At 36.3% G+C, this 24,603-nt stretch overlaps 1 protein-coding gene across 5 annotated transcripts in view; it reads left to right on the top strand.

Moving 5' to 3' along the window:
* The window catches only part of ACSS3 (acyl-CoA synthetase short chain family member 3), a 108,325-nt gene that overhangs the window by 47,059 nt on the left and 36,663 nt on the right, over positions 1-24,603 (top strand). Inside the window, exons 2-10 of one of the 5 annotated variants that reach the window (XM_038154182.1) lie at positions 1,407-1,551; positions 3,106-3,149; positions 5,732-5,828; positions 6,589-6,777; positions 10,837-10,971; positions 11,240-11,380; positions 13,699-13,779; positions 13,863-13,958; positions 20,351-20,502. In XM_038154182.1, coding sequence (XP_038010110.1) covers positions 1,407-1,551; positions 3,106-3,149; positions 5,732-5,828; positions 6,589-6,777; positions 10,837-10,971; positions 11,240-11,380; positions 13,699-13,779; positions 13,863-13,958; positions 20,351-20,502 — 1,080 coding nt within the window. The remainder of the gene's footprint in view (positions 1-1,406; positions 1,552-3,105; positions 3,150-5,731; positions 5,829-6,588; positions 6,778-10,836; positions 10,972-11,239; positions 11,381-13,698; positions 13,780-13,862; positions 13,959-20,350; positions 20,503-24,603) is intronic. The other 4 variants (XM_038154183.1, XM_038154186.1, XM_038154184.1 and 1 more) reach the window with 4 other exon arrangements.

Here is a 24,603-nt window from a genome sequence, read left to right on the forward strand (position 1 = left end):
TCCTTTGTTAATATCATCCTATAGTAATTTGGTAGAAAAATCTGAATCTTACACAACTTTTATGACAGTAATACAGAGTTTCTCTGTATTATGTGAAACAATTCCAGATCCTTTTTTGTTCATACTCTTTTCCTTTTAGGGGAAGCGTTTTGTAGACTTTCGTACAGGATGGTTTGTGACTTTGATGGTCTCCAACTTTCTTCTTATTAATGGCATTGTAAAAGAGTTGCAGTGGGATAACTGCATCCTAAACATCCTAACTGGCTCTTATTTAATAATTGCCGTTTTTAGGTAATAAAGACTATCCCATAACATCTGTGTATGGATATAAAAATTAAATATTAAATCTCCTGATTTAGAGCAGTCCATTACTAAATATGAGAAGTGAAGAAGGAAATACTTTTTTTGACTAGTAGTAGTTTACTTTAGGCCATCTGTAATTTCTAATTGCATTATAATAATATGTTACCACTGTATAGTTGTCCCCATAGAACCTTTTGGAAACTCTCAACTGTATATTTTTCATATATTGCTATTTTTGCTGCACAGATACACATGGAGATAGAAAAACAAACAAAAAGGGCATGATTTGGTGTGAACTTTAACTTTTAGGCACTGTGTCATCTTCCAGTAAATAGAATTGTCTTTGTATCTGGTACGTTCTACATTATTGTACTTTGAGGATTATGCTGCATTTGAATTTTCTTTTTCTATGTAAAATGACTAGAAAAGTGAAACCTAAGTTTGTGAAATGTTTTTTCTTTAATTGTAAGATAAGAATTTTCTGTAAATATCTAACTATTGAGGAGGCTATGACTCATATTACTTTACAGAAAATTTTGAGTCACTGATATGAGAGTGTTGTCAAATGCATTATAATCATATGATCTTATTGCTTGGGATCCCTTTCATTTAGCTATAGATGCTTGTATGTTTAACTGTTATTGCCAAGAGATGAATAAGACTGAGTCCTGAACATGTTCTCCTTGAAAAGAGTATGTGTGTGTGCCAGTACAAAGTAGGATAATAGCATGTTTCCATAATGTCAGATTAATCTATGTGAATTTATGCTTTTTCTGTGATACCATACATATAAAATCAGAGTGATTAATGCAAAGTAAGTTAAACCAAGACCAAGTTTAGCAGATTCCTAGTTAAGTCAGTTAAGATACAGTGCTTTAACGTCTCTATTTTCACTAATAGTTGTATTTAGCTTGTTGAGTCAATCATGAGGTTACAGAATAAAAAAGAACAAAGAACTTCCTGAAGTGAGTATAATGTTTTGAGAGCTATGTTTTAATTGAATGCTCTCATTCCTTAGAAGAAAAACACAAAATAACAAAACAAAAAAAAAGTTGTCTTAGTTTGGAAGTCCAGCTGTTAAATATTTCATACTTCTTCTGTAGGTTTGTCGGTGGAGAGCTGAATATCTGTTACAACGCTGTAGATCGTCATGTTGAAAATGGACGAGGAGACCAAATTGCCATTATTTATGACAGTCCTGTAACAAATACCAAAGAGAAAATAACATATAAGGAGCTTTTGGAACAGGTATGTTTCAGAATAACCTTGTTAATGAGAAGGGGCAATAAATATTGCACAGTAGATAGATGCCAGAGAGGTAGAAATTATCTACCTCACTAGTTTACTTCTTTTGCTGTGCTCAGTATTGATTTATAAGCTTTACTACCTCTGCCAAATTATACTGCATCCAATACGTTTTGAAATTCCTCTCTTTCCTCTTTTTCTTCTGCAGTTTAATAATTTTTCCCCTGGTTGGTTAAATTTTTAACTTGTCTGTATTTGACTTCATTTTCTTTTCCCCTAACAGATCTTAATTAAAAGGTTAATCATAGCATTAGTTAAGTCTCTTGACAGTTGCTGGGATGAGCAAAGGTACAGTTCCATATAAATTAAATGTGTACCTTGGCTGTTGCTGCATATAACTGAGTGTAAGCCTAAATGAAATTTAACTGGGGGAACTCCAAAGAAAGCTGTGTCACCTGCCCCATCTAGGCTGTCATGAGGGCTGGTGGCCCTTCTGTCTGGAAGATGTGTGGATTTTGACTTCCCTGTTGGCTGAGGTAGCTTACGCCTGATGAGATTGTGAATATCCAGTTCTGCATCAGCCCATTCAGATTTACTCTGTGCCTCCCCATGGGTTGCTGCTGCCATGGGTGTTTGCAGTCTGCTCTCAGGGCTGTCTGCTGGAGGTTTGCCCTCATGCTGCTACTCTTGTTTAGTTGCCTTTTTTTTCTTTCAGTTACATAGCAGTTGAACTTAAAATTGAGTACAAGCAAATGTTGGAGTTGGACTCGTATTCCTCTTTAATGTGTTTTAATGTGCAAGATGGATTACTTTGAATGTAACACACTCACTGTACTTAAGATATGCATGTAGTGTCTGGAATGATGTGAACCTGTGGTTTAAAATGTGAAATGAGGTCAGAATACAGTAAATCCATTTGTGAGGGGTTGATTCCACTGTTGCAAGAAAAGAGAAGTCATACAGCTACAAAGAAATGATAAACCTATTATGCATTCTACCTTTTAAGAAAAATATAGAAAACATGCACTCCTTACCAGTTTTCTATTTATTTGGACACAAGTCCAAAAAAACAATATGATGTACTATGTTGCAGCTGCAACAACTAGCTTTGGTGTTTTAAGGAGTCAGAAAGGATCCAGCTCCTTACCTAATTTTATTAATACTAATATATATAAGTATAATTAAAATTTTATATATAAAATCTTTGACTTGTTTGCCTTCAAAATTATGATATATACTCAATATATATGCAAATAGATGTGTGTATATGAAATCAGTCAATATATATGTTGCATATCATACTTGGTTAACTTTAATGCAGAAATACAACATTTTAATGTAAATTATCTTAAGTGAACTCGCTTGGTAGAAATTTCCTCTGAAAAGAGCTTGAAAAGTAGCCTTTTGTCTACTTTTTAAGCTTAATATTATATTAACTCTCCTTAGTTTATGTCTCTGCAAGTGTATTAATAGTCTTAAGACATGGCGAATTTGTGCAAAGTGAGAAAATTTTGCTAGTTGCCATACACATCCTTTCATCTACATTTCTTCTTACAGAGCATTGCCAAACCAAGTGGAAGAACTGGTTTAAGTTTTCTGGGGTATGTAGCAGTACTCACTCGGAAGTTCATTATAATCTTGCTGGAGGCTGAGTCCTATCTAAATGCTATTTTTGAATTCTCTACAGTTTGCTCTTAATCAAAAGCAAATAAATATGAAAGGCAATGTTTGATATTAATAGCTTGTCTGTTGAAGCTTTCTGGTCCACTTTAGTACAGTAAGTTTAATTTGGTTTATCTGCTAGCTACCAGACTCCTGAAAACAAAAGTGACAGAGGTCTGCTGAAAATGGGAGGGACCTGAACTGTTGTACTTTTTTCATGGATCTTACTCTTCTAGGAGAGTTTAGCTTGCATTGATGGATTCCATACTTGTGTGTCCCAGTCACTGTTTACCCAGGAAGGTTTGGAATTCCTCTTTCGAGCATTTTGAATGAGATTTCTAGTTTTGCATCTTTTAAGACAAATTCTTTTGGCATGGACCAAAACTGCTTTTGGTAACTGCTAGGAGTTCAGCACTGAATGACTTAGAAACCTTAGCTGCTAATACAGCTGTAGTATTTGGTTGCTGGGTAAAAGTAAAACCGTGCTCACTGGGTCCATGCGTTTGATAGAAGTGTAATTTATTCTCTGGTCTTCCAAGCTGAAAGCCTACTTGAGTTTCTTATTATATCACTTGGTTTCAGTGATTTTATTACTGAAATGTCAAATACATTAAAGTGAGTAAGCAGTCTTAAACTTGAAGAAAAGTGGAGAAATAGCATGTTAGTTTTTGAGTGATAAAGTACACTACACTGTATTAATGTAAATCATAAATGACAGCACATTGTAACAAAATGGAAGATTTCATGGCTTTTAACAATTTAATGAAATGGCAGTACTCACTTTTCCACCCTCTCCTTTCTTTTTAGAGTGATTGCTTGGATGTTTCAGGGCTACCACATCAATCTGAAGGGCAATGTAAACCTGCTTTACAATGTTCCCCTGTCTTCCAAATAGCTGCAGAGAGACACAGTATTTTATTGTACAGTCCAAATGTTCCCTGTCTGTCAGAAGGATGAGGGAAAGGGCACAAGGAAAATCATAGATAGCTGTGTATTGTATTGGATTGTTGTCTTCAGTGACATTACAGTCTTTAGGGTGGGGAAGTCAGGTGCAGACAAGTGATTACTGGGTTTGCACAGGTGACATGTAGTTCCTGTCTGCAGTATGCTGTACACACGTTCTGCTTTGAATGCAATTTAACTATGATAGAGTTCAGTAAAGATTATGTAAGTACATGCAGATCTCTTTGCTATCTCCTTCCTGTATCCAGGAACCAGTTATATACCTTACAGGCACTGGGAGTCTTCTATTTAAAAATTACTAATTATGATAATTAAATAATTTCTTTTTCCTTTAGCAGATGAACACTGCCTTTTTCATAATTATGAATAATAATTTATGAAATAATTAAAATTATTAATAATAATACTTGTCCATTGTGTTTAACTCTTTATGGCCCACTATCCACCCTTACAGTGACTAAAAATACTCATTGAATGTTATTTTCATTGCCTCTGGCCTTTTTGTCAACACTCTGCTTGAGAGTCACAAGCAGAGAAGGTAACGATTGGCTTTTTTGTTTCTTTGAGAGAGGGTGATGCTAGCTCTGTGTTTGAAGATTTTAATGTTTTCACATTGGGAATTACAGAAAAGTAATTTACCTTTGGAAGTAGAGTTGTTATCTTTATTTACAATTACTTTCACTAATTATACCTAGAAATTATTGTAAATGCTGGGGGTACTGCATTAAATTCTATCTTTTTACATGTCCAGTCTTTGGTTTTTGTTGAGTTTTGATAGTGTATATCAATTTTATATTAATTTATATTAAGATATTAATAAGTCTAGCATTAAAGATATTTTCTCTTGAAAGTCAGTAATATTTAAGATATCTGTTCCATGCAAATCATATAGATACCTAAGTTTGTGTGAGTTTTCAGCTTGGTGCGGTGATGACTTTGCCTTACAAACATGTTCTTTCTTGTGGTTGAAAATAACAGCACAGATTTATGCAGTGCTTACAGAAAATGGAACTAACGCAGTATCTTCTGATGCAAGAATGCCTGTTTGGGGCTTCTGTGTTTCCATGTTCTTAAATCATCGAAGAGAATGTAGAAATGTGCTGTTTGATTGTGGATGAGCTGTGAATTTAATGCAAAGACAGAGCAGATCCTCCTGGAGCTTCTGGCTATTATTGTCTCAGGTTACTGAAAGTCTGAACATGTATTTCCACTGAAGAGTGAAACTGTGAGGTGGGAGGTGGATATAAAATAGCAATATGGGAGCAGAGGTGCAGGAAATAATGTCATTAGGCAGAGAAGTACAACAGTAGAAAAGAGCACTTAAAAGCAGTAGTGGGCCTTTGATTTGCCTGGAGTGATCCATGATGCTTCTTCACTTGGGTAAGTACATCACTGTAGCTGATTTAGTACTGGTTATTTTTAGATGTCCTTACTGCATACAAAGCAGTTTATGTCCTTTTCAATATATTTATGAGGATTCTAGGACTGAATGTAGTTGCTCTTTAAAAGAGAGAAAAGTCAAATTTTTAAATGCTGTAAAAGAAAGCATTTCTTTCAGAAGATGCCACATTGCCATGCCACAGCAAGCAGGTTGGGAAAACTTCACAGTGCTTGTCACAGGCTCCCATGCTCACTATAATCCAACTTACTATGTGGTAAATACTAATGAAAAATTCATTACTACTTTTGTGACCAAGTATTTTGTACTGTCAAAGTAATAAATATTTTCTCATGGTGTTACAGGGGCCTTGCTGCTGATCAGTCTATTGCATTTCTTGAGTTCCAGTCCTTTGCTGCTGTACATAGTCTCTCTTTGGTTTCTGCATAGCAAAAATGAAAATCTGACAATGAGAGCAAAAATTCATTTTAAAGCTAGATATTTAAACCTAGATAACACTCTGAATTTGTGTTTCCCTTTGGTTTAGAGTATAAAGTCTCTTGTCTCAGATTGAGACATTTGTGACACTGCAGTAAAGAAAATACTACTACATATTGATTTGTGTTTCAGTGTTAGCTAGTTGACAGAACTTACATTATGAAATGAGCTGTTTACATTCATTCTTAAGAGCCAAAGTTGAGAAATAGAAACTGTTACCTGAATAAAAGAATGACTGGTAGACTCTCACATAAAAATTTGTTAGACATTGCTATCGATTTTTTTTTTTGGCTGTACTGACTACAATAATTGATCTCCTTCTATTTTTATTTTACAAAAGAAAAATATATTAGTAGGTTTTTTTGCAAGAGAGAAATTGTTTTAAATTTACTGAACCTTGACTACATCACATCAGCTTTCTTTATCATACTGGCTTGTCTCTTCGATGTCATGCATCTGTTGACTGTATGGAAGTTTCTTTTTAATGAAGCAGTAACAGTTATGGAGAAACTTTAAATATGAATGTTTTGTCAGTACAGGTCTCCAAGTTAGCTGATGTCATGATCAGACATGGTGTGAAGAAAGGAGATCGTGTGGTCATCTACATGCCCATGATTCCACAGACAGTGTACTGTATGCTGGCTTGTGCGAGAATAGGAGCCATCCATAGCCTGATTTTTGGTGGATTTGCATCTAAAGAGCTTTCAGTTCGCATTGATCATGCAAAGGTAATAACCTGTTTGAAGCAACAAACACCATTGCATACTCGTATTAGTCAATGTCAAAAACCTGTTGTTTGGAGATTTTTTTCTCAGACAGGATAACATTTCTCTTTGTGTGGTGCGCAGTTTGTTTTTAATACCTATTGTTGCAGTGTGAGCAAAGTACTATGTCTGTGCTGAGGTTGATACTTGTATAGCAGACACCAAGTGAGCAAGTTTGACCCCTTCTACAAAAGCAGGAGTTTAACATACTGTTGTTTGTATAGAGTGTACTTCTCATGTTTGTCAATCTTTTTCTACAAAGCATCTCTTTAATATTGGCTTTTGGTTCAGCATTTTCATCAAATGTATGAGGAAAATTCTGCCAAGCCGAAGTGATTTCACTGGCTAGTCTGATGTTTAGACATATTAGGTAGTTCATTTTTTCAGCTATGTTATGATTTAGGAATGGTATTCCCCACTTCGTTGTTCTCATTGAAACACTCCAAATCTTATGTTGCTTGCTCACTCCCCCATCTCCCTCTTCCTCCCTGTGGTGGGATGAAGAGGAAAATTGGAGGTCTAAAAGGTAAAGATCAGGTTGAGGTAAGAACAATGTGCTAGAAACAGCAATGAAATAAATGAACAGCCACAGCAACAATATTCGTAGCAGAGTGTACAAGAGAGGCAAATGATTCACACCATGCCAAACCTGCACTACCCCACCACACCCTCCAGAAAGGACCCATCCCTCTTGACAGCTCTGGAAACAGTTGCTGTAAATAAGTGACTGTGCTGATTACATAATTAATAGAGATGAATGCTTTAAAGGCTCCTGTGTTCGACATAAGTTGAGCTTGTTTATAAAGTGTTTTGATGTCTGCATTACTGAAATGAAAATAGTAGTTGACTGCTTATATAGGCATATTAGTAGCTTGTGTATGCATTAGTTTCAAACTAGCTAACAATGGAATGGCCTGTTCTTGTTTTCTACTAGTGAACAAGGTAAAGTCTTTTGTCTCCTTGATCAGTCACCTGAAGCATTCGATCTCTCTGTGGTTGGCATCTTATCATTGAATAATGTTGCTTAGATGTATAAACCAGAACAGGATTTTGTGTAGGGTTCAAGTCTCCAGGATTTGTGGAACTTTCATGTAGATTTCTGTGTGCAGAAGTGCTTTTCAGATGACTGAAGTTTCAGTTTTATAAATATCTGTACATAGAGAGTTGAATGCATTTCCCCTCTCTCCTTGATGCTTTAACAAAGATGTTAATAAAATGGCCAAATGGTTTGTTGGAATGATGAAAAAGGCTAACAACAGCTCTCTAGTTTTCCCTGTCTTTCTTCCCACTTACCCTTTTTTTAACAAGCTATAAAATAATGTAGAAGAAAAAATGATAAGCTTTAAAAATGGAGGTTGCTACAAATACAAATCATCTAGCATGTTTACTTTTAGAGTATTTTGCAATTATTGACTAATTAATCCCAATGGTTTTTCCTCAGGGGATAAAAGGGAGAGAGCACAATAATCATAATCCTTTCTTCATGCATTAAAATGAAAAGAGAGGAAGTTTAAATTTTCTACCCAAGGTCGCGTAGCAACTCTTTTGAAGGGTTAGCTTTATAATTATTAGCTGCAAACCATGAACTATGTCATAATTTACATTGCCTTTTGGTTTCTTTAAAAGACAGTATTATGGATGATTTTTGGTCCATCTGATGTATAGTTATAACGTAAGGGGAGGCATATCCTTAATCTAAGTTTCCAAACATGCCCCAATTTTCAGCATGATAAAGCTTTCGTGATAAGTGAATTGCACCCTCTTGAGGCTGTCTGTAAGTACCTGTGATACACAGTAAAGATGCTGAATAAATAAAGCAGTTGCACAACAACCTAACCTTTTTATTAGGCTTTATGTGAACTGGTTGAGATGCTGCAGTACAAGACCTGATATTGGTAAAATTAATTAGAAAGCGTTAAATTAGAAAGCAGTGGAAAGCTGGCTGTATGATGCTCTTGTAGAAGAAAGATCAAACTTCATACTCTGTTGAAAAGTCTGAGTGAAAGAAATAACAAACACTTTCTGGTGACTATGAAAAGGTACACTTGGCCCGCTTAGCTTAATTTATCTTGAATTTTAAATAGGTCTGGGAATGCTGCAAAGTCCTGCAGCTGGTAATTTCTACTTGTGTCAGGTGTTAGCAGTTACAGGCATTCTGCAGTGAATTATGATGAAGTGATACAGAGCATGAAAACAGGATTTTTTATCATCTTTCCTTTTACTTGAGTCTGGGAATATATAATTTGTAATGTTAAAGCAATAGGTAGGTTCATGCAATCATGGAACAGTTGGAAGGGACCTTTAAAGGTCATCTAGTCTGACTTCCCTGCAATGAGCGGGGCATGTTCAGATAGATCAGGTTGCTCAGAGCCCTGTCAAACCTGACATTGAATGTTCCCAGGGGTGGAGCATGTATCATCTCTTTGATCTCTTTGACAGTATTTCACCACCCACATAGCAAAAAATGTCATCCATCTATCTAGTTTAAATATACCCTCTTATACTTTAATACCATTACCTCTTTGTCCCATTGCAGCAGACATTGCTCATGTCCAGCTTTTCAGCCACCAGTATCCCAAGTCCTTCTTGGCTGGGCTGCTCTCAATTCCTTCATTCCCCAGAGTGTATTGATTTTTGGGGGGTTTGGCCTGGCACAGGTGCAGGACCTTGTACTTGTGCTCTGTTGAAGCTCATTAAGTTGTCATGGGCCTTCAGCTTGTCCCTCTGGATGGCATCCCCTCCTTTAGGGAGTGTCAGCTGCATCACTTGAGGAGTATTAGAGAGTATAGAAGAATTTGTAGAGGGTGGCCTCCCAATGAATTTGCAGCTTAACTGCATTGTATTGTATCATCTTCTAATAAATCAGTGCATTCCAAAAAGGAAAGTCAATGAATGCTGACATTTTAAAGCTCATCCAGAGTCTTTATTTTGAATACACGCCAATTAGGGATCTTTCCTGAATGACAGATTTGGACAGGAAGAAAACTATTCAATCTGTGCTTTCTCTGCTGAATTCAATTTAGCCTTAACTGTGACATTGTGGTTTATGCTTACTTAATGGGATTTATGCTAATGCATACAATTAGTAAACTAGCTTGATCAAACTGAGCGCCATATGATAAATACACTTCTAAAACTTCAAAACAATGGAGATTGAAGACTCATTCTTTTCCAAGTAAAATACGTTCTAACACATAGTTTTTTGGTGCTACCTTTTCTTTCCTGAAGAGCAAAAAATAAAAACACCAATCTTCAGACTGAAGTCGAAATAGCTTCTATGCAGATTTCTTCACTTAGGTAATCTTACACAAAAGCTGTGGTTAATTTATTGAAAAAGATGTGAAATCTACATTTGGAAGCAGATATTAGTCTAAAAAGCCCCCGATCTATACAAATCTGTTTTTTAGTAATTTTGCACCCTCAGTCCTTCAACCCTCGCTTGAAAAACTCTAGCCTTACTTCCCTCATGTGCCTTATGATTTTCGCTTATTCTCTTCCTGTATTTCTAGTTTCCTGGCATCTCTTGTTTGCTTTGTTTTCCCTCTTTCTTCTCTTTTCTGTCCTGTGACTTTCATTGCAGGCTGTGAAAAAGCCAGCAAAGTTCTTCAGCTAGTGTTGAAATGTGAAACTGGAAATGGAAGCATTAGATACAAGGTAGAACAGTACAGCTAGCTGTTGACATCACTGCACCACTCTTCCTTAGTGGAGTAGCTGAGATGGATAGGGATTTCCTCTGTGTTCATTAATGTTTGTGCAGCTAATGAGAAGTTAGTAATCGTGATTTCTTACTCAAATGTGTTTGAAAATAGTGCAGTGTCAGAAGGTATTAATGTTATTCCAAACAAAAAGCAGATGCATGGGCAGCGAGATTACACAAGCTTGATTTACTCTAGGAAACTGATCTAACCCCGTGTCTAATTATGTAAAGATAATTTGCTTATGTTGAATTTAATAGAAAATATTATTAGTTTACATACCTAAAATACATTACAAATGTACATATTAACTATCTTCTTTTTTTAGCCCAAACTTATTGTAACAGCAAGTTTTGGAGTAGAACCAAAAAGGAAAGTGGAATACATATCTCTCCTAGAAGCAGCACTGGCAAGGGTACAGAGCAAACCTGATAAAGTTCTCATTTACCAGCGACCTAATTTGGTGGGTGTACAGTTGTACTGCCTTTATGGTAACCTTCACTTATTTGTGTAGTGCATGTGCCTTTACTTTTTTGCAAGAAATATTTTACTGTATCTATCGTAGTTTGCTTTTTAGTTTTAAGGGTGAACATTATATTAATAAGATTTAATACAAAATAGAAAATTGAACAGTACTGTACAAAAAATTTTAATAGTACATGTTTTTTGAATGAATTCCATTTATTCCATGTGGTTTTCTTTTGACAATTTTCTTATTTTTTAATGGGCAGGGCCATGTTCCTCTTACCAAAGGTCGTGATCTTGACTGGGAAGAAGAGCTTGCAAAAGCCCAGTGTTCAAAATGTGTCTCTGTTCCCTCAGACCACCCACTTTATATTCTGTATACATCTGGAACAACAGGTTTGCCCAAGGTAAAGGACTATCAGTAGTCTAAGTGTCTGTGACCAACTATTTGCAGTTCCCTGTGAAAAAATATTTAATTGAAAAGGTTGAAAACGTTTGCCAGAGCACAATGCTGTAAATGATACTCATTCTACAAATGGTTTAATCTCATTTCACTATTTTAAAGGCACCGTCTAGGAATAAATAATGTTTTAAAATTTAAATAGTAGTAATATAAAGCTAAGAAGCATTTTCTTCAATTGTTTGTACAAAATAAACCTTTAAGGATAGCAGAATGTCTTATTCAATACTATCTTCTGTGTTTTAACTTTCTTAGATAAGCATTGTATAGTTACTTAATGACAAGACCAGTTAATATATCACTTGTGTGATTGCATTTATTGCTGACTGATCTTGTTCATTATTTACATATTAGCTAATTTTCTTGTAGATAAGATGTCCTGAATGACATTACAGATTAAATGAAATAAAGCATGTTCTGAATGCTTGTGTTACTGCACAGTTCTGAGTACATAATACCCTGAAAATAGAAGTTTAGATTAAGTGAAAATTAACAAAGGGTATTCTTTGAAAATATTTATTTTGAATGTTAATTAGTTTTAACAATGTATTTTTAAAGGATTGTATTTTAAAAGTTAACTCTCTGAGTGTTTGCCTGGTACTTAAAGTGCTGTTTTACAATGTGGAATACAGGCTGAATATTATTTTCTGGCACTAGTCTTACCACCACTGATTCAGACAGTATCACACATCCTGTAGAGAGCAATTCTACTGCTAAAAAATTATTTAATGGTGTTGCCTAGAAAGTTCAGAATCTCTTAGGATTTAAGGGAAAACATACATCAGTTTTGCTGAAAAAAATGTCTTCTGCTTTTACCTTCAATCTGCAATTACCTTCAATGTAGGCCCTTGAAAGCAACATATATATCCTAAATCATTACAACTGTATTGTCAAAAAACCCAAGATAAGATCCTTCATTACAACAGATATTTTCCTTGACTGGGTATCAATAGAGTATCTCAGAGGTAATAGGTCTCAGAAGTTTACTTCATTGTGTTGTCTCTGCAGAGAAAAATATAGATACCTTGAATCAATCACCCTTACAAGAGAGGTTTTCAACTAGCAGTAAGCTACAATAAGTAACTCTCAGTGAATAAAATATCTTTTTTATTTATTTAAGTAACCTAATTTAAATGGTCATGCACGTAAAACTACTTGGTTATGACCATCCTAAAAAACTTTTGTTGATCTCAGAACAGAGGCTAAGTTAGAAGCTGAGTTGAACAAAGGCAATCTCCTGTCTGAAAGTGGTGAAGTGTTTGTAAACCATTCTCTGCCTTAGCAATCTCCATTTTAATGAGTTAATGTATCTCTGCAGTCCCTCATTTTTTGGATGAAGCCTGAAAGTGCCTATTTTGTTCTATTAAGTACACCAAGAGAATGTACCATGCCTAGCACAGACAGCTGCATTGTCATGTCTGCACACTGCATATTTGTTTGGTCCAATGGGTTTCATCTGAATTTTAGTTCAGGACACCAGGATGTAGTTTACCTAATTCTTTCTTCTAGGAATAATGTGCTAGAAGGTGATGGAATATATATTGACCATACTAATATTGCAAAACATGTCCAAAGTTTCCTGTTAATAATGTTTCAGAGCTGGTTTTTGGTTTATGAAGGTGCATGATGCTACAGATAATCTCTCATTCTAATTTTCAAATCCCTCTTTTACCTCAAGACTGGGGTGGTATTCATTTAGCATTCATGTGTGCACTCTGGGCTAGATAGTAAACTTTCGAGAATATACTCTGATATCTTTAAAAAGAGGGCAGCGAGAATATACTCTGATATCTTTAAAAAGAGGGCAGAAAGGGACATTTCAGGGAGTGATTCACCCCAGTTTTTTCAGGGATCATCTACTGCAGGTGTGGAGATGATACAGATAAAGTAGGCAATGAGTTTAAAATATTCCTAGCATTGGGGTGGTACAGTTTAAGTGAGGTAAATACTTATACTCTTATTTTTTTGTGAATATATTTATTGATTGAGTATTTGTATATCCAACTTTTATGAAGGAATTTTAGATTTGTTAGTTATCTTTCAAATGTTTGTTTTATTGTATGTTTGGTTTTTGTTTTCCAAAATTACTTCTTTGGTGGAGGTGTTCATATGTTCTTGTTGGAATAAATCCTTTTCTTGATTGAGAAGTATTGAAGTTGAATTCCATTGCTGCTAAATCCTTAACATTTAATTGAACACAACAATATAATTGAATCCTTCAAATCTTAATCTTAAATACTTAAGTACTCAAATTTTCTCATTTAGGGTGTTGTGAGACCAACTGGTGGCTATGCAGTTATGCTGAACTGGACCATGTCAGCTGTATATGGCCTCAAACCTGGTGAGGTAATTCTTTTTAAATGTCATGTAAATGTTTTTTAATGCCTTTTATTACTCCTAACTATAATTTTGTGTATACTTCATTTTAGGTATGGTGGGCAGCTTCTGATTTAGGCTGGGTTGTTGGTCATTCCTACATTTGCTATGGTCCTCTCCTTCATGGGAATACTACAGTTTTGTATGAGGTATGATTCAGTCTAAAAAACCCCCCTTGGAAATGGCAGCATCTCCTTCAACTAATGATACAGATGATCCTGTTAATGCCTGTCTATTCTTCATGCCACAGATATTTAAATTGTATGTGTATCTTCAGTGTTTATACTCTCCCACCTATTACAGTAATTTTTAAGGAAAACTTCACTGTCCTTCAAACTTGTCTACATTTGTATGAAGGGTGATGGTTAGTGGTGTAAGGAACCCTGAAACAACAGAACTAGAAATGGCAGATGATAGAGGGTACCTGTGTTATTGATTAAACTACCTTTATTTTGGAATTAGGAGAGGGCATTGTGTTTTGCATGTCTGGTTATGAAAAATACTTACTGGATCTTAGTTGGATGCAATTGAGAGCTGTATGCTTGGAACCAGAACTTCTAATGAGAGTTGTCTCTTCTTTCCTCTCTACCACTCAAGGAAACTGAACTCCAGGCACAGATGACATTTTGGACTTAGTCCTTTCCTTTAGGGGATGAAAACTAGTGGGGTGGAGAGGAGACTAGTCTAATTAGAGTGGCCTGGGGCATCCTTACTTTGCTGCTCAAAAAAGTAATCATGCTGCCTTTCGTTGTTATTTTTACAGAATTTATTGCTGATTTTTCTGAATAACAAAGAGCAAAAACTTCACCCAGTAGCAGAAATGCACATTGTAGACTTAAATATTGTATTAGCTTGAGTATTAATTACTGTAGTGTAATTAAAATTTAAATGCCTAATAGATGTTAATTAGATTCTTCATTCTAAGGGGATTAACTCATCACTACCACAGTAGTTAAGCAGAAGAGGAAAGCGGTGTAAGAAAATTGGCAAGTGCTTGCTGATAATAAAAAAACTTTGGTAGTTTTATAGTGACTGTTTTTGAACACTGACGATGTGCTAGGCCACATGAATTTTCAGAAGGGAATTACTGTAATGAAGAGGTTTTCATTCCAGCAGGTGTAGAGCAAGCCAAGAAGGAATAGGAAGTGAAATAAGGAGTCCTTCAGCATTTTTTTGTTGCATAGTCATCTTACAGTGAAGTTTTGTCTCTATGTGAATGCATAGGGATCAACGTGATTATTGTAATTGTAAAGGTACCTCTGAGTTTAAACTGTTGTAAAAGAAAAGGAGTAAAAATCTTACTTTTTTAACAGTGAACATAAAGAAAAACTCGAGTTAGTATCAGGTTGGCCTACATGTTTGGTTTGTGATTTTTTTCTCTTGGTGAGGTCATTATTAAACAGAAATAGTACATTTCCCATTTTTCTTCTCCAAGATGCCACTAATCAAGGCTTCAGACAGTATTCATGACATAAATGTCATCTTTTTGAGGGTTAATAATGGGAAGAAAAATAAGTTGTCTGTACACACAGGAATGAAAGTAATATTTATAAAGAGAAGAGTGCACAATTTTTCCTCTTCTCAGAAGACTGTATTAATAGTAAATATTCAGAAATTTTTATTCAAGTCTATTAAATGGTTGCCAAATTCTATATTTTGGGTTAGGGAGTATTGCTGTTTAGGCATGGGGGAAGAACATCACATTCCTTTTGCTTGTGGACAACCACTATTGAATGTAAAGTGTGCTGACTTCATACCCTCACTACTTCAAGTGTTTTGTTTATTTTTAAATTACTTAGGTGACAACTTGTCATTTTAAAAATTACTATGGAAATTATGCTTTTAGTTTTCACTTGCTGTTACACCATTTTCAAGAATGCAAAAATGATGATGAATTCTTTTGAATACAAAAGCAAGTGTATATTTTGTTTGGGTTTGTTTGGTTAAAAAAATCTGTCCTGTGTTGTTTTTCTCCAAGACAACAGCAACAAGTAAGCCACCTGTAGTCTCACAGCCCACTCTGGGTTGCTCTTGCTAATATGGTTTCAAGCTGTAAGCAACAGGGTAGTATTAAGAGAAAGTCTAGTCACAATTTGTGGTCCTGTGATTTCAGGAAAAAGGCAGCACTGTAGTTCCAGTGTTTGGGACTTTGAACTAGGGCAAGGAGGAGGATACCCACACTTGTCAAGAACCAGGCATTAAGGATTTAATTTGAGTGGTCTAGGTCAGAGAAGGACCTACTATCCCACACAGAGCTTTAGCATCTTGTGTGCCTGGAGTCTCTCACAAGGCTCTCTGGAGTCCTGAAGTTGCAGCAGATTTGCAGGATACGTAAGAGCAACAGGTTTGAAATTAGTCTTCTTTGGCACAGCTCTTGGAGATACCCAGCTTTTCCTGCTGTTTTTGTAAGCCAGTATCATCCGCTTACAAAGCAAACACTGTCTCTGAAGTCTGGCAGGGATCACTCTGCCATCATACATACTGATTGTGGAGCAAATTCAGTAAGACATGTTGTCTCAAGTCTTCAGTGGAGCTTTGGCAGCAGAGTCACTATCATAAGGCTGAATGCCTCTGTGAGCATATTCTTTTGAATCCTAATATGTCAGGATTTTGTGTGTGCTTTGGCATCAGCAGGTTTTAGTGGCATGCACTACATTTTCTACACAGAGAGAATTTCCTCATAATTTTGGATTTAGTGGTAATTGAACAACCCATTGTTGTTAGGGGCCAGGTAGAAAGGGAATCGATGCACTCTTACTCCTGCATTGTTGGACATTTTATTATAGCTCTTCTTCTGTGTCTCTTCCTTCAAGTAATCTGCTAGTGGCTTCTTGCTTTCTCCATATGAGAACTTTCCTATTCCGTTGGTAATTCTTGGTGTCTGTGAATCTTTTTTGATAATCATGTGTGAAATCATAAGTCATCAGCATATTTTGCCTCAGGATGTCTGCTCAGCTGTTTAACATTTCATAAATTGCATGCTAAATCTAAGTGCTTCCAGAAAGATTTTCCTGTCTGTTTGTCTGTCTTAGTCTCTTGGTAGGTGTTTTCTGTTGGAATCTTCCTGGTTCATACAAGAAGTATCTGTTCTTACTTTTCTCTTTTAAATTAGGTGAGACAGATCACTTTCTTTCTAACTGCCCTGGTCCTGTTTACTGTGCTCTCATTTCCTGTCAACCATAGATATTATTGCCAGTAACTTCTAAAAATCAATTTTCATCTCCAGTATTGATGTGAATACTGAATAGCAACAGGTCTCAAACTGAACCCTGCAGAAATCTGGTGGAAGTATCTCATTTGCTCAGTCCCCAATTGACTCAGCAGTCTGTCAACATATTCTGAATTCAATTACCCTGTGGTTTACTGTTTGCATTGCTAACTTTTAAAAATAAAAATTGCATGTGGTAATAAGCCTTCATGGAATATGGTAGTACTTCTTAAAATTTTTGTATAATAAATGACTGCTCTCTCTGGCAATTGTATTTGTAGGTTTTGAGCTCTGAAATTAATTTGCACTGTCTCAGATATGCATTACAATCTGATTATAAGGGAGATTCATTAAGGTGCAAACAAGACCATATGCCAAAGTCAATAGCATGGATTTTATTTATCAGTAAACGTGAGATAGAGAGAGAGAGAGAGATAGAAAGACATATAAAAATGAGGAGGGGAGAAAGAAAGGGAGATAGATTAGGGGAAAGTTAGTCACCACCCCTGTGGATCCAGGGTGTCTGGTTCATCGTCTTCTTCTGGTCTTCTCTGTGGTGGGTGTCCCATGAAACATAGAATTCAATGGGTATTAATATACATTCAGGTGTACAGGAGAATGCCCAAGCACCTCTCCTGTGAGGGAGTTTTGCACTGTCTTATGCAGCAGAATCTGAATCAGTTGCAAAACTTTGAATCACTTGCAGTCCTATGGTATGAGGCCTGAGGAATGAGTCTGGGGCCTTTGGGGATCTCTGATGGTTTATGACCCCTTCTAAGACATGACAGTCACCTCTCGTGTGATTGTCCCATGTGGTGCATATGTGGATCACTCTCCGTCTGATGTGGACCAGAGGTTTTGCCATCACACTCCCAAAATCTCACCTCCTTCCTGTTGGATGCATTCTTCTTTCCCAGCCCTGTTTACTTCTTATTCCTGAGGTAATTGGACAGTAGTGCCACCTTTATCTTATCTCAAGTTTCCTTAGGTGGTTTAACTCACAGTCAGAATTCCCATGAGGAGGCATATTTGGAGGAATGGACTTTGGTTACAGATGAGCTTCTTTGCACACTTTGCTACAGTGTGCAAAGTCCTTCAGTGATCTTAAAAATGTTTCAGCCATTAACCATTTCAATCTCACACATTATGCCCATTTTTGTTTATGCATTTGCTAAACTCTGAACAGCTTCCAAGACCACTTGGGGAGTTTTTCTGCAGAATCTGTAAGAATATTTTATACCTGTGCTAGATTTTTTTTTTCCCTAAATGAGTATCTTATTCTCTGGGTTATATTTTCTATCAACTGTCAGGTGAATTTTCTCCTCTTTCTACTGTTTGTGTTTTATTTGGCTTTCTCCTATATCTGAGACTGGTAACTCCAAACCTAAACTGCTTTAACTTACCTGTGACATAAATATCCACCTGTCAGAGTCCTGCATGTTTACCCAAGCACTCCTGAAGGTTTAGCAGTTCATGTAGAAGAAACTGTCAGGCTCAGGCTTGCTGGGAGTTTGAGGCACAGGCCTCACTGTGACATAGCTCAGGCAGAGATCAGGTGTGAAGCAGGATCTGGGAGGGAGTGGGTGCGCTCAGGACCACATAGCCCTTTTATGGGCTCTGGATATTTACCTTTGGTTAAAAGTAATAGCCTACTTTATTACTGACTGACTAACCAAGTTCAACTTGCTCCACAGCTAGGTGTTTTGGTGTTGAAGATGATTTATACTAATTCAAGTACATAATTACTTAATGAGAAACTTCTGGCAATTCGGTGTTTTTCAGAGTCTGAGGCTGTTTGTTTAGCACTGGTGATGTGGGCTTGAACTCTTAACCAGGTGCCTAAAGATCTGCAGGTATAGTGAATATTACAGTGAGAGAGTGTCAGCTTCAACAAACAGGTTCATGAACAAACACTGATGAACACATGAAAGTTGTGATGAAGCGTTCTACTAGGGAGATGTTTCAAGACAGTCTGGTAAAAGATTTTTCTTTATTATCTGACAGGAAAAAGGACATAACTCACTTTTTAAGCAAGCATCATTTTGCATTTCTTTTTTGTAATTAGGGATAGGCTAATTGCAGAAAGAGGGCTTTTGGTGTTCATTATACTACTCTTCTACCTGGGCTGAAAATTTATTTTCTCTCCATTTGTTTCTTACTGCCTGCTTAATTGTTTCTAAAAATGGCTTTTCAATTGTGCATTCTGTTTTGTCTTATTTTTAAAATCTTTTGTGGTGCTCCTCTTTTTGAGAACACCTCTCACCAGGAGCAGTATCTCACCATAAAGCTGAACCACTGGTACATATCCAGCCTTGGCTGTCCTGTGTTCTTTGAATCTGATTAATGGTTCACCAGTACTCTTGCCAGTGTTCAGGCCCAGCTGGATGCAGTAGGAAAAGTGTGTGTCCCTTGACTTGCGTGCTCTGTCAAAGTTCATCTTCTAAGCGTGGCCTTTCTAGTGAAAAGGTTATGGTGATACCTGTGGAGCTAAAACTCATTCTACATTAACATCACCTTCTCATTTCAGAATATGTATGAGCAGTTCATGCACTGTGGTAATTACACTTACAGTAAGATTGTGACTATATGACTCTGTACTGACAGCTTATCATATTTTCAACACCACAAAAAAGTATTCTTGATTATTTTTTGTTATGATTACTTACCATTGAACGATTTGTCATAAATGATTACTTCTGTTTACAATTCTCTTGAATTGCCCCTTGACTAAGCTCAAGAAAAACCCAACCCTAAACCAGACCACAGTCTGATAACACACTAAAACAAAATAGGGGCCCTTCAGGATCTCTCCAAGCTTCGTGTGGGGCAGCACGGTTCCAAAAAATCAGTTGTAAGCAGCTAAGTGGGAATCTTTCCAGATTTGAGAAAAATTTCTAGGTAAGGAAAAAAGCTATCTGTGCATGGGAATATAGCTGCAGTGCCACTGTGTCCAGAGACTCCTTGTTCAGAGGGAGTGTGGGTGTTTTCTAAACTGCTTCTAGGGTAGATGTAGACATGACTCTCTCTGCTGCCAGTGCAATAACAGATATTTGTGTCTGTCTTTTCATTTGCATGTCCGTTTGTCCTAATTTTCTAAGTGGTAACTAGTATGTGCTGTGTTCATGTAAGGCATGATTCCCAAAGCTTGTGAATTTATTTCTACAGGTGGATACATTCACAGTACTATTATTTTTAACAAAGCCTCCTTTGAAGTCTTACTTGAAATTACTTCTGTTGCTGTGCTACCACTACTGTTACGTGCTCAAGGCTTGAACTGTCAAGGAATTATGAGGTATTTTTAACCTGTGACATTTTAAATTATTCTCTCCATAGGGGAAGCCTGTGGGAACACCAGATGCTGGTGCCTATTTCCGTGTGCTAGCAGAGCATGAAGTAGCTGCCTTCTTTACTTCACCAACTGCAATTAGAGCAATCCGTCAGCAGGACCCTGAGGCAGCCTTGGGAAAGCAGTACTCACTGAAAAGGTGAAGTAAGGATACACTGGAAGCAGTTTTTTTTCAGAAGCAGGCTGCATGAACTAAGAGTAACAGAGTATCTGGGGTTTTGCCCACCTCTGTAGAATGCCATTTTAATCTAATCTTGAAAATTAAGGTGTACACATATTTGCTTGTAAATTTCTACTGATAGTTTTGAGGAGATGAAAGCTGTTTAAATGTCTATGATGCTAATGTTAAGAGCTTTTACTGAGTTAGGATTCCTCTCCCATCTTTTACTTTACTCCCCTGTGCTTATACTCTGTAATACAGTCTTGGATTATATCATCCCATACTGCTTTTTCCACATATCCTCTCATTTTTTTAAGGGCACAGGATCCTTGGTGTTTGTTTAATCAGAAGCTGTCAATGTTTTGGTTGCTCCCCCAAAACTTAGTTATTGTTTATGATTATGTGTCCAAAGAGCTATTTGCTGTCCTGTACTGCTTTTAAGGTGCTTATCACTATACTATCAGCATGCTTCAAAGTCTTGGCTGAGTTCATCCTCATAAATCCCCTGTGAGGTGAGAGAGTGGTATTATCTGTATTTTGCAGATGAGAAGCTGAGTCAAAGAGAGATTAAGGTCAAAGTCTTCTGTTAGTTTTGAGTCTGAGCCACTGAAATACCACTGTTTCAAAGATTGCAGTATTATATGGTTAAAATGTGGTGTTAGCATTATATTTATGAAATGTTTCTCATAGTAACTTGGATTTGTGAGTGTTCAATACTTCTACAGACCAACTTTCTGTATCTAATGATAAACATTCTAAAAACGAAAAATTTGAGTGATTGCTCAGCATCAAACAGGGACTGTGTCAGACTGTATAGGCAGTATTCAGTCACAAGAACATCTATTACCATGCTTGTTCAAAGAGAAGGGAAGCTTCATTAGACCTCCACATTCCTAATTGCTCAGGAAAGTTTATTATTAGTAAGCTGGGTTTTTTCCTGTGATATTCATTACAAGCTTAGCATTACTTTCTTCCATCTCTTTTGACTGCTGTCATCAGCCCTTACTCCTCCTTGAAATAAGAAAGAAGCTCACTTGAGACACTAATGCGCTATTGTCCTATGACATTTATTGACAAGAAAGTGATTCAGATTCTGGAAGTTTTAATTGCTGTTCCTTGGCATTTCTTAGGCAATTTCTTTGTCTTTAGAGTATTCATTTAATGGGAAATCTGCTTACCTGCTTTGTAAGTTGTCACATTCTTTGGCCAGATAAGAATTCTAGATAAGAGTCTCCTTGCAGTATCTGTTGCCACATATGTATAGAGGTATTTCATCATTCCTATTCAGTCATATCAAATGAGCTTCTCTGCTTGTCTGCAGCTTCAGTTGTCTCATAATTCACTCAGCTTTGGACCATGTAGTTCACTAGGATGTGATGTCTCTTTACAAAACCCTCTAATGCAGCATTTAATATCTAGTAGGTACAGTTGTTAGGCAAGTCTATCAAGTGATTAAAATTTCCATTGTAGGGAAATACTTGGGTTTGGGTGTTACTTGGATAGACTTTTCTATTCAAGGTCAAGTGAATTCTGTCTGATTCAGTTTGAAAGCAGTCTTACTTTTAGTTCATTTACTTGATCTATGATGCTTTCTTCTTTGTTACATGGTTAAGAATCTTTGAAATGTCTTTCTGCTGTGTGCACTAAAACAGATCCTTACTTTAGAGACTGCATCCATGAATGCAGTCCTGAAAGAGGTTGCCACCATGGTACATTTTATTTTTGACAAGTTCTGTTAAATAAATGGTAAAGGTCAATGTCACTTTAAAAAAGCAATGTTAAAAAAAACCAGTTACTGATGAAGAAAATAGGTGGTAGGTAATGCCAGCTTCCATACATGAGGGAGCATTTGATTTACATGAGTAAATTAAATTATAAACAAACTTGTTTTCTTTTGAAATGACATGAGTGAAATAAATTTCTGTTAAGAACTGATGTTTGTGGCATCACTGGCCTCTGCACAAAATTACATATATGAGTTTTCCAAAGGTTCTAGTATGTATGTTTTAAATTCCTTGTGTCTATTTGAGCCAAATCTTGAAATTTCTTTGCTTTTGACACAAAATGTCACCTATGTCTTAAACGTAGCTCATGCTTACTGGTAAAACAGATATTTAGTTTTTAGTGCTGTAAGTCAAATGCCCTGTTCAACCACATATTTATAGACATCTAAAGACATAGGTTTTGATAACATCCAGTGCTGCTGAGCATTGCTGCCTGTCGTGTTGGAAAAACAAGTAACATCCAAAGTCCCATGATCTTCATCTATCTAAGCATATTGAGTTCAGCTGCTTGAATACATTCTCCTCTTCAGAAGGTAGCTCCATAATACAAAGCCATTAACTCTTCCCGTATTTGGAATCACATTTCATCCTGCAGTCGACATAATTGTTGTGAGCTGGGTTGTTTTAATTTCCAAACAATTGACAGGTAATGGTTTTGCATGAAATGTGGCAACAACTCAGCAGTTTACATTAACATACAAGTAACTTGCCATTTGTGTCCCATAGTCTACTTTGCTTGCTTGACTCTTGGTCAGTTGAGAATGTTCTGCAATTTTATATCAAGAGCATTTAGAGATTCTAGGTTGTTCATCTGATGCCAGATAAGAATGGACTTTAGAAAGAAATATGAGACTGCATAAAAACTGCAGAAATAATGAATATAAAGTAGATAAGAAACTTCTATTATCTGTCTCGTAATGCAAGAACAAGAGGATGTGAAATTAAAGTAGCAAATTCAAAACTATTTGAGGGAAATATTTTCTCATAGAATTGACATTTCACATATGCTGCTAGGAGGATATGTGATTAAGACCCAGAACTTACTAGAATCGAAGTACATAATGCAGTTCTGCCTGCTGCCCCCTACTCTGTGCTGCTGTTGATCATACATGGCCTGTCCTGGTGGAGTCCTGAACTGTGCTCATGAACAGCCTGTGTGGAGCTGAGCTGCAGTTGTGTTCTGTGTCTCTCTCTGTGACTCTGTCACCCACACATCCAATGCTTGGATTCTCATATTCAAGGTAAAATCTGTTCAGGGAAGGAAATGAGCAAACATATCAGAGGAGAAAATTCAGAAGATGTGAAAAAATTTTTTAAAATTTTGCATGTTTAAATAAATAATTAAAGAAATAAACATATATATATGTGTGTGTGTGTGTATACATGTATATGTGTATGTGGTCTCCATGTGCATTAAGAATTAGTAAGAATTCTTTATTTCCAGTTAATTTTTAGAGGTGCAAATGAACCTTCATTGCTGTTTTTTAGGAAAAAAACTTATTTAATATGCAGATAGAGTTTTTCTTTGCCAGAATACCACCCCCCCCCCCCCAAACTGGTGTGTGCATTCCAGAATTTTTTTTTTTAAATTGTTCCAAAAAAACTTAATTTGTAAAAGTGAAATATTTTTATTTCATTATTTCCCGTATGAAAATTTAAGCTTTTGGTAAATAGTTTGGAGATGTGGTTTCTTCTGTGCTTGGAGTGACACCAAAATCTATGTGCTCTGTTGAATAATATTTATTGCTTCAGGATCATTAGGAACATTGATCTGTCCCCTATACGTCAGGTGACATTTGAAGTCCATTCTGCTGAACTCCTGTATAGGGCCTAAAAGCTTGATTGTACTGAATTTCATGTTAGGAATTTAGGTTTTCAGAACAGCTGAGGACATTTATTTAACAGACAAGCTTTAGGACGTTTCTTCTCAATTAACTGCATTGCAGGGATAGATGATTGCAGTAACAGATGGAATTACATGCTTTGACGTTTTAAGTGGGCTTTTAAAAAATTGTTCCGTGGGACATTTCATAGCCATTGCCATCCCTTGTTTTGCTATACTGTTTGAGAGGAGAAAATAATTCTATGGTTCTTATGCTTAGACTTGAGGCACTTAGCTCTGCTACTCTTTTTGATGGTTTTGTGCTTTAAGTTTGCCAAATAACTAATTTTTCTTCTTCTCATAACATAAAGTTGATCTTTAGCCTGCAGATTATTAAAGCTGGCAATTCAAAAGAAAGGAATTTTGCTTTTGGCTCAGGGGATAACACGATATCTTAACTTTTCCCTAAGTCTT

This window comes from Motacilla alba, chromosome 1A, assembly GCF_015832195.1.
Source record: "Motacilla alba alba isolate MOTALB_02 chromosome 1A, Motacilla_alba_V1.0_pri, whole genome shotgun sequence".
Taxonomy (NCBI): Eukaryota; Metazoa; Chordata; class Aves; order Passeriformes; family Motacillidae; genus Motacilla; species Motacilla alba.